A 10,972-nucleotide genomic window follows, 5' to 3' on the forward strand; every position below is an offset into this window, starting at 1 on the left:
CTGACACTGAAAGTAAAACATACTTTGAGTTTGTTCACATCAGGTAAGTGCCAAAATAAATGTTCTAATTCAATCTAGAACTGTCTGGAAACAGCTACTCATCCTGCCATGTCTCTTCATGCCTCTGCAGTGGCAAGTGCATGAATGGGTTTGTGTGTGTCATTATTCTGAACGTTGCAACTAGCTTTTCTTGCCTCCATAACAGTGCCAGAAAATATATAAATGGAACATGACTTCCTTGTTTTAAACTCTCTCTGGACATAAGTGTCTGATACACAATCAAATTTTGAGGACGATTAGTTCAGTTATAAGTACAAAGAATTACAATGCTATCCTATCGCATTGTGCAAACTGTCTTACCTAACCATTAAAGCAAACTGATACTGGTATTCTTTCCTGCTGTTTGTTGTGAAAACCAAAAATAACTCTGACAAACATTTACTGCCTAGATTCCAAAACTAGGCAACACCACAAACACTGCATAATATTTTACCATATCTGTGAAGTATAAAAAAAGGGATAAAACAATTGCAACTCCTGACGGATGCAGAGATCTGATAAGCTATCTGCATTCTTACAGATCCAATATGTGGATCTGACTGGGGTAAATCACACAGCCCTGATCAGGTGTAAATCACTCCAGTAATTGTAAATTATATGCAAGTATTTCCAAAAAGCACTTGTGAAAAAGAGAAACCACTCTGTTTGTAACTGATTACATAAGATTTTCTTATATGTTTTTATCACCACTAGGAATTAAGACTCAAACTGTAGGCGTTCAAGCTTTTTCCCCCCAAAACGTAATTGCATGCCAGCATCTATTAATTAAAACCGGTAGGCCCAGGGGAGAACACAAATGCAGTGGGCACCAATAGGTAGAGTGAAGGAGACAGTAAAATCGGCTAGAAATTATAAATGGCTCTGATTCTTGGCAACCAAAAATAAAATTTCATTTTTTTCATTTTCCACCTTCAGTAATGCCTGCACCTTTACAAGCCTGAATACAAAGCCAGCAGTATTTTTAAATAGCCTTTTCTTAAGGTATTAAATTGAAGTCTTAAAATGCTTAGTAACTGCTTGATGAAGGAAGCATGCTACATCTTTGTTAGTTGCTTTCCTGTATCCAAGGATGCAAAAAATTCTTCACATGAGTCTTCAGAAATAAAAGGGCATTGACAAGACTGAGAATTTCAAATCTCTCTTAATGTTGTTCTCCTCCATCTCTTTTCCAGAGAAACAACCAACAGGAGGGTACCCTCCCCTTCTAGAGAAGAAGTCTCTTCTGCATAACTCCTTTTAAGATCTGGGTCTGTAACAACTCTATACTTTGAGAAGTTCCTACCCAGAGATCATGTGCTTTAACCCAGTCTTTGTTTTTAGGCTTAGGCAGGGCACAGGTAACGCCCAAGAATTTGTAGACTCACATACTTCTCAGTCGGAAAGTATTAGTGCAATGCCAGATAAAGCAGGCATGAAGCTTTGGAGGCTTACTGTATCAAGTGGAGAGTCATGTGGGGAGATGCATGCACAGAAATAATGCCCAATGCATTTCAATAAAACCACTGAAACTGAGGCCAGAGAAGAGCTCTCGACAAAAGCTTGCACTTCAGAACTTCCAAAATTTTAACATATGCCGATATGAAGCCCATTACTAGAACATGGTAGGGATGTTTATTACTGCCTGTCATCCCCTACCACCTCTTGCTCTTCTATAGCTTGCCAGGAATCCCCTATGAATCTGCTCTTACCTGCTTCCTGCTCCTGCCTTGGTGGTGAGATGGCACCCCAGTAGAACAGTCAATGACTGTCTCATAATTCCCTTACCACATGACTGCATGCAGTCATGAATACATTTTGACTGTATATAGCAGTCTCCTTGAACTAAACTCAGTCCACCTTCCTGCTTAAAAATCACTATCAGTTCTCTAAAATTCCCTGAAAGCCATGAAAACCCTCCTTGCAATTCTGAGGTCATCAGTTATACCCTTTGGTCAGGACGCCTTTCTGGCCATACCTGCCCTCTCAGAGTTGTGAAAACGTGAAGCCTCAAATGAAGTTAAATTCCTCCTGAGTTAAATTTCCACTGGCCAAAAGGCAACAAGTTTCTGCACTGTTCAGATCAATCTCTCTCGCCCTGAGTGAGAGCCTTGGACAGTAACAAGAAAGGGGCTGGAAGCACAGACCACAAGCAATCTCCCCCCAGAATGATTCAGATTGATTTGAGAACACATTAGATACTGGTCTCACTCTTAAGCTTTAAAACATACAACAAAGGGACATGCCAAGTCCTGCGTGAGGAGAGGAATTACCCCGTGCACCAATACATGCTGGGGGCTAACCAGCTGGAAAGAAGCTCTGCAGAGGAGCAACTTAGGATTCCTAGTCAACACCAAGCTGAACATGAGCCAGTAATGTGCACTTGCAGCAAAGAAGGCTAACACCATCCTGGGCTGCACTGGAAAAGCATTTCCATCTTCCAGAGGAAAGTGATCCTTCCTCTCTACTTCAGCATTGATGAAAGCACAAACGGATGCCAAGTCTAGTTCTGGGGTCCTGTATACAGGAAAGACACGGATATACTGGAGTGAGCACAGCAAAGAGCCACGAAGATGGTTAAGGGGCTGGAGCACATCACACGAGGAAAGGCTGAGAGAGTGGGGACTGTTCAGCCTGGAGAAGAAAAGGCTCAGGCGGACCTTAATGTGTACAGACCCCAGTGGGGAGGAGTAAAGACAGAGCCAAACTCTTCTCAGAGGTGCCCAGTGACGGGACCAGAGGCAATGCACACAACCTGAAATACAGCAGGTGGCCATCTGAACATCAGGAAACACTTTTTACTGTGAAGGTGCCTGAACACTGGGAAAGGTTGTCTAAAGGCTGTGGTGTCTCTATCCTTGGAGATATTCAAAAGCCATCTGCACACGTTCCTGAGCTGTAGGTGGCCCTGCTCTGAGTAGGGGCTTGAACTAGCCACCTCCAGACTCCTGTAGTCCTCCAGGAGTAAAATCGTTTCACCATGAATTTTTACACTCAAGTGTCAGGATCAGAGTTGGCACTGCCAGGAAGAGGCGCAAGGCAATATTTGGTCTGTCTCGGTAATTCTAGGGGCTTAAACTACCCATGCATACAGTAAACAACCGGCACTCGGCTCCCTGCTCCATCACAGAGCCTCAAACATGGTGGTTCCAAACCCCTTTAAGTGCAAAGGAAGAAATACAGACTTTCAAGCAGCAAAGGTGAGGGCATCCTCCATTCCTCCTGCTCCACTGCACAGAAAGTGAGATTCATGGGACCACAGAAAGAATAAGCGAGAAGGAGTCTGACTCAAAAGAGGGAGTCTTGGTATTATCCATTTTATCCTTTAATTCCTTGGTGCCAAATGCACAACCGGTTCCCAGATCTCTCGACTCCTCCTTTGTCTTCTCAGTGAGATTAAAGATAGGCTTTAGATCCTTTATCCTAAAGACAGGATAAAGACAGACTTCCTCATGATGGCCCCTTAACTCTTGCTTTTATTTCTGCATACAGGCCCAGTTTCAACAGAAAGGACGAAGAATGATCCTACCTCTCCCTTCCCTACTGTTTACAGAAGGGAAATTACCATCAGGTGATTTATACCATTCAGGCTAAGGTCTCGGAACCCTACTTCCCATAAGTACTACACAAAATAAGGGTGGTAGCAGCTGCCGCTGTGCTCTGAGCAGTATTCTGTGGTTTATGACAATGTTAGGTGTGGTCCAAGTGTTAGAAACGGAGAGGGTAACCAACAGTCTCCAGGAAATTGGTTAAGAGCTCTTGCCTCTGGGCCAGTCTGTTAATCTTCGGTGTTAGTGCAACTAGCAGTTCAGGCTGGAAGTTTCCAGGTGCACACAGGAAATTATATAGGGGTTATCTTGCAATCTCTGAAGAGTCTCACCAACTGCAAGTGACTTTCAGGATTTGGCAGCCCTGAAAACTGAGCAGCTCCAATATCCCTATTGATTCTAGAGACCTGAATTCTACCAAAATCAAGTTTGTGTGCCTCACTAGGTGGTCAAAATAGGGTGTTACGATCAATTTCTTCCTAATTATCAACTGCCACTCCCATGGAAAACCTTGAAATAACTCTTTAAATATTTGGGAAGGTTCCAAGTACCTGCAGGCTTCTCTACTGAAGCTTCTCAGGGTTACAAAACTATGAAGAACCTCCTGTTTCAACCTAAGTTTCCCAGCATTGCCACTACCTCAGCAAGCAATCTCTTTCACAAGCTTCTTAAATCCCATCAGAAGGGTAGTAAGAGCTTTTGTTCCCACTTCAATTTGCTCCAGAAAATGACTGCCATGGTAACAAGGAAGCTTCTTCTCATTTCTGGCCAAAATTTTGTCTAAGGTTGATTTATAGCTGTTGCCCCTTTCATAAGCTACTGTTCCATCAGAGGTGGAGAAAAGTACTTTGGCTGTCCCAGTGTATGGTCCTGTTGGGCAGTGAGAGTCCACAGGAGAATAGAACTGGAACTCAGCTAGCTGTGTTCCCAGCTGCCATGGTTTGCACTTAGTACTTAACTAATCCAGTGAGATAAGGCATACAATTGCACATAAGCATGCTTCAGTTTAGGTACATATATAAATACATGTAATTCTGTGACTTTTCTATGATTTAATTTTCCTGTATATTAACTGGGGTTGTTTCACTTCAAGGCACCTTATACCCACAAACAATACAGCTCCCTCAGGCTATTTAGTGTTTGAATGTACACTTTAAACGTTTAAACTATTTTTCCTTTAAAATGCTTTTTTTTTCGCCCCATTTTTGTAAAATGATGGTTACTTTCTCTCTTCAGCCTCATTGAAAACCCTCCCTCTCAGGCTTCCTCACAATCTGTTAGCCCCGTCAGCCACCAGTAGGGCAACGTCTGGACTTCAGGCTAGGCATCAGCCACTCAACACAAACTTCTTGTCTTTCAGCTACAGGAGTATCTACCATGTAAAACAGGAGTAAACATCTCCAATGTGAACTAGTCTGCAGGGGAGGCCATGGCACATTCTACCACTGTCCTATGCAAACATTTATACATACAGGAGCAGCAGAAGCTTAGGTCTGTAAGGCCAAGCCCCAATGAAAAGGGTTGCTAGAGACTACAGTCTTCAGAGATACCCACAAAATACAGTACAGTCACTGTAAAACAGTGAAACAAGACTGGATGAGAGTTGAGTCTACCATGGTAAAACTCTAACTATTCAACAGCCTGCTCTCCATGGTGCTGTCAAAAGCCTGCCATGCAGGAAGGTGAAGGTCTCCCAACCACAGAGGAATAAAAAAGCAAAGCTCTGAAGCCCCCCAGAGGAGTTCGTTCAGCTGAGAGAGAGGAGGATCTCCTTCCTACTCCCAGAGATCTCAGTATTTTAAACTTCTCTGACTCCTGGGTAACCAGACGCATGCAACGTGAGAGCAAGACAGCTCCTCTCTCTGCAAGTGGAGCTCTGCCTATTAGGCTTGACATTGAGTTAGGCTTCTGGACCCATAAACTTTTCATTCTCCCCTGTACAGGAAGCCAAACTGTTTCTACCAAACTGTAATGCGATGGCACTTGTCTAGGACACTATTTCTTCAGGCTACTAAGTGTACTGGACTTAGGCAGGCACTCTCGAACCACCAGGCTACTCCACCTAAAGCAGCTGGAAGCAGTAACGCTGCCTGTCCCCTGCACGTTAGGAAAGCAGCCATTGCTGTGACAACAGCACTTTGAGTTCAGCACTGAGTATCAATACGCATTATAGACGCACCGTATCAGCATCAGGTCTTTCCGAGGACTTATGCATATGATGACATAGTTTGTGACTCCCAAACAGGCCCAGGTGTAAGACAGACAGCAAGCAATTCAGCAGCCAAGGTACTCACATGCCCTGGTCCTATATGCCCTGGACACACAGGCACATGCAGCTTCTCAGATGCACTATTACAGAAAGATTTTGTGGACTGCGGTCAAGGTGCCTCAGTTTCTACTTAGTGCCAGGTAAGCACCGAAGTGCTTATGTGGATTTGAGTCCTCAGTGCCCTACACCACACTGTGACCCCACTTCACAAAGTCATAGGTATGTTCTCAGGAGTACCTAGTGACACTGCCCCTATTACAGCAGGAATGCAAAACCCACCTTTGGAGGTGAAGGCAATTTCAAGGCAATCAGCTAATGCTGAAGTGTTCCTCACGCCACAATACACCTGCTCACAGAAAAAATAAAAGGAGGAACCTTCACAAAAGCCCCAACTCCTCAATGCATTGCTTCAAGGTATTCAACAGGTCACAGGACAGCACCATGTTCCCCCGCTACAAACACCACTCACAGCGGCTTGAAATGTGGTATTGGAAGGGTGAGGGGAGGACGAGGTCTCTGCCACTGACCAGGTATATCTACCTATAGAAAAAGAAAGTGACACTGGCCAGTACAAGTTGCATGCCTTTATTCTAAGGGAGTGCCAAGCTCTGTTAGCCTCAGACTACTGAAGAAAACTCTGCAGGCAGAGAAGCTGACAGAGAGGGCAAGCTCTCAGGAACAGACGAGCAAGTAGTTTCAAACCGAAGCATGCATTTCTATCATTCTCCAGTGCAAGCAGTGAAAGCATTATGTGCCCACAGCCCTGCTCCCTGTAACAGCGCCCTGCTCCCCGGCTAGCATGCTGCAGTACGTGCTGATGTCAGCGTGAACTGGCAGAGGGCTTTTAGCTCCGAGTCAGAAACAGGGCTCAGGCAGAGAGGTACAGAGCCAGAGGAGAGGAACACAGCCTCTTTACTGATGTCACTTCTGAAATCCATTATAGTCTGCTCACAGAAACACCTCAAATTCCCTCCAATCCACGATTTTATGATCATCATGTGAGGAATATAGTAGTTGAACCAAGAATTCTTCCTCCAGTTTCCTGCTATGAGGAGTGCTGGAAAGGAAAATTACAAGTACTGTTTCAGGAACTTTTACTGCTATCGGGACCATCCAGAACAGGAGAGAATTGCTGCACCCTTCTTAGCCCTTGTGATTCATGAGGCACCGCGTACCCAGCCCCTCATCAGCCCAGGACTGAAGGGAGCCTAGTCTGCAACACAGATCAGTTTCGCTTCCAGGGGACATTACAGATTTGTATGTGGGTGTTACAGATGGAAATATTTCTCCACCAGGTGGTTTTAAATGATAACTGGTGGCTGTTTTGCTGAGACATTTGGATAATCAGAAAAACTTTTACTGAAGACAATAGGAAGGGATGGTGATATATGACTTATAATATAGCTGTGTCATCTGGATAGCACTGTTATGTATTTGTAACAAACCTCTACAGAATTACGAAAGTAAATTCTTGTCTCAAAATCCAATCTTACAAGAGTTACTCTCTGGAAAGATGAGTCCTTCTAACTTGTCTAACTTGTCGCAAAAAGGAAACGCGTGCTGGGCATACAGAAAAGTCAAAAGATCTCAGAAAACCTAGTGGCTCTCCATAAAAGTCAAATCATAATCCATATGAAAACTATTTCCTGTGACCTAATTTTTGAAAACCAACGATATAGCTGAAGGGAATATACAGGTTTGTGAGTAAAATCACAATTTCTCAGACCAATGGAGAGCCTAGACCATTACGCCCATGATTTGAAAGAACTGGTGTAAGGAAATAAAACTTTTAACCTTGGGTATCACAAACCTTTCAAGATAATAAGTAATTTCAAGTTGAATTCACAAAGCACAATTCTGGCCTCTTCTAAAACTGTATTTAAAGTGTCCTAAATTCATTTAGTAAAACTGCAGAACATTAAGATTCCCATAATCTCACAAAAAAAAAAGGAAGTATCAGTCCAGAATTCAGAACTGCCAATGCAAAAGAAGAGCAGAAGAAGAAAAAAAAAAAGGAGGGGGGGGGAGGAGGGGGGGGGGGGGGGGAAGGAGGGAAATTTATGCTCTGTCCCATGTTAACAAGAATAGGGATGAGACATTACCATCTCTACCAACAAAAGTTCATTCTTGCAGTGACTGTAAGATTTATCGTATTGCTCTACAGCATCATCACAGAAGCAGTAATCTTCTTCATGGAATAAAAGCTAAATATTTATGGGGAAGTAGCTGTGCTGGAGGACAAGGAATGGGAGAAGGATAAATGTAGTTTAGAGCCTCTGAGCTACTCCGTTATTCCATTTTCTTCTGATAAATAGAAACCGAGCGGGGATCCTCCACTTGGGTTTCCCCACATTGACTAACACAATGTGTTTTTGCAAAACACTTCTGGCCTCAACCACCCCACCTCCGAGGCTAGCCACACCCCAAGTGTCATGAGGAGAACAGCAAACAGAACTCTTGGTCTTGGACCCAGATCCAAGCACCACGTACCCAGCCGGCTCCTCGGCAATACGCAACACTAGCAGCTGGGCCTTGAAACTCCCTGTTGCAATCACCCCTAGCAGCCCCTGTAAAAATCCAGCACCCAGCACCGGCGGGAAGGGACTGAGACAGCAATGCACGGCAAGTCTGTCCCAGCTCCGCCAGGCACGGTGCACGGGGCTGAAGGCAGGAGCCTGTGGGGACATGGTGTCTCCCTCCGTCTGAGAAAGCCACAGGGAAGAGCTGGCACCCGCATCACCCCAGTGGGCATTTCCGATGCTGCCAAAAGAAACACCCGGATCACGTCACACCTTCAGAGCATCCCTTCCAAGCACAGGTGTTTGCAACCAGAAGAGAGCGAGGTACGGATGCACCTCCCGTGGTAGGGAGGGTCTGGGTAACGTCAGAGGTTTGCACTATTCCAGTCACCTCTCCTGCCATCTCGCCCCCAGAGCAAAGAGGCCTGACGGGTAGTCAGAAGAGGAGAAGCCCTGATTCTCCTCCACAGGCCACATCTTCAATCTGTTTATTCTCATCACTCGCAGCAATTCGGTAACGTTGGAGGCTAGAAAACGTGGTCACATGCACCGTTTGGCAAGGATGGGGGGTGGGGTGCGTGTAACGGAGAAAAGGTTCAAAAGGAGCCGTGGGGACCCGGTTTCCAAACATGGCACCTACCCACACCCCGCGCCCCTCCCCGTGCCGCCGGCAGCGGGATAACCCCGCGCCCCCTCCGTCCCGCCGCCACGCACGCACGCACGCTTCCCCTCGGTAACGAGCGGTGCGACTAATTGCATTTATTGCCTAATTACGAACGCCCCGCTGTCCGCACAGCGAGCCGCCTCCCGGCCGCTGCCGCCCCCCCCACCCCCCGGAGCAGGCGACCGGCGGCCCGGAGGCGGCGGGAGGAGGGAGCGGCGCGGGGCGGGGCGGGGGGTGCCGGGGCGGCGGTGGGGGCGGCCGCCCCAGCCCCGCGGGGGGCGGTAGCGGAGGCCGAGCCAGGCGGGGGCAGCACGGCGGCCGCGGAGGCTCCCGCACGCAGGGAAACCCCACCCAGCGGCCCCTCCTGGCAGAGGCGGGGTTTTGGGGACCCCAGAGGAATCCCACCTCGCCCCTCACCCCCATGTCGGGCTCCCCCATGTCGCCCTGCGCCCGCCCTGCGCCGCCGGCTCCCTCGGGGCGGGGGGGGCCGCCGTCCCGCTCCGTCCCGCCGCGCCGGGCTCCGCCGGCAGCGCCGCCTCGGGAGGGGCTGCCCGGAGAGGGGGCGGGGGGCGACGGCCGGGGAAGAGGAAGTTATGGGTCGGGAGCGGAGCGGGACCGGGGCTCCGCAGCGCCCGCCGCGGCGAGGGGTCCCTGCGGGGCGGCCGCCGGGCAGGGCGAAGCCGGGCGGCCCTGGGCACCGGCCGGCTCCCCCTGTGGCAGCGCCCGCTCCCGCCCGCCGGCGATCGGCGCATGAATGAGTGCCCGAATGAATGAATGACTGGCGTCTGCTTACTTGAGCATGGCCTCTTCTTTCTCTTCCTCTTCTTTCTGCCGGTCCATCACTGCCATGATAATGTTCCTCTCCTCCTCTGTCAGGTGGCTCAGGTCGGGCAGCTCATGCATCGGGGGGGGCACCGTGGGCGGGCGAGGGCCGCGGGGCCCCACCGAAGAAGACATTTTCTCTCCGCCGCTCCCTTACACCTTCTACCTTTGCACGGCAAGCCCGGCCAGCCTCTCCTCCGCCCCTTCACAGTGTAGTCCTCCGAGCAGCAGCAGCCGGCAGCTCTCTGGCAGCAGCGGAGGAGGCGGAGACCCAGCCTTTCATGGTTGCTTGCATCCACCCCGGCCCGGCGGCTGCTGCCGCTTTGCTCCCTTTGTTTCCGCGGCTTCAGGGAGCTCGGGGGCTGCCGTGCCGCCGCCCGCAGCCCATCCTCCCGGCGGTGGGCGTGCGGGGCGGGGGTGCCTTGGCGCGGAGGGCTCCCGACCGCCGCTGGCGGGCTGCGTGCGGGAGGCGGGAGGGGGGCGGTGCGCGCCGCGGGCCGGCCGGGAAGGGCGGGTGCTGCCGCCGCCACCGCCGAAACGCTCCGCCGCCGCGAGCCTGGCGCTGGGAGGAGGGAGGGGGGTCGGGGCCGGTGAGGCGGAGTCCGGGGCGCGCCGCCGCCGCTGTCTCACGGGCTGCCGGCCCCGGCCCCTGCCCTGCCCGTGCCGGCCGCGCCTCTCCCCGCCGCCCGCTCGCTCGTCCCGCGGCCGCACGGTCACGGCGCGGGCCACGGCACCCCGCCCTCCTCGCCTCCTCCCGGAGGCTTCTGCGCCGCAGGTCGGGGCCGGGAGCCGGCCCGCGTCCCCGCCGGGGCTGCCGCCTCGCCCCGGGCAGGGGCCGCCTGTGGGAAGGGCTGAGCAGCGGGGGAGCCGCGCTGCGGGCTGCCCGGGGCGCCGGGGAAGCCCTGGGCTCCCGGTGCTGCCGCCGCTCCCGCGGGCGTGAGCCGGGCCCGCCCCCGCACCTGGGGCTCGGGCGGCAGCCGCAGCCCCCTTGCCTTGGGCCGGCATTGTCGCCGCACGGCCGTCCCCTCCTTGGCGTCCCACGCTCCACCGCCTTCTTCATAACGCGGCTCCCCGCACTCAGCGGCACCCATGCCGCGGCCCCCCCACACCTCCC

At 50.6% G+C, this 10,972-nt stretch overlaps 1 protein-coding gene across 33 annotated transcripts in view; it reads right to left on the reverse strand.

Annotated features, from left to right (window-relative positions):
- The window catches only part of RIMS1 (regulating synaptic membrane exocytosis 1), a 335,679-nt gene extending 325,107 nt beyond the window's left edge, over positions 1-10,572 (reverse strand). For 15 of the 33 annotated variants that reach the window (XM_055714419.1, XM_055714416.1, XM_055714435.1 and 12 more), the window contains exon 1: positions 9,830-10,340. In XM_055714419.1, coding sequence (XP_055570394.1) covers positions 9,830-9,993 — 164 coding nt within the window. In that variant the 5' untranslated portion in view covers positions 9,994-10,340. Of the gene's footprint in view, positions 1-9,829 lie in introns of all 33 variants that reach the window. The other 18 variants (XM_055714449.1, XM_055714437.1, XM_055714450.1 and 15 more) reach the window with 4 other exon arrangements.
- Positions 10,573-10,972: the final 400 nt, after the last annotated feature.

This window comes from Falco cherrug, chromosome 6 (genome assembly GCF_023634085.1).
Source record: "Falco cherrug isolate bFalChe1 chromosome 6, bFalChe1.pri, whole genome shotgun sequence".
NCBI classification, from domain to species: domain Eukaryota; kingdom Metazoa; phylum Chordata; class Aves; order Falconiformes; family Falconidae; genus Falco; species Falco cherrug.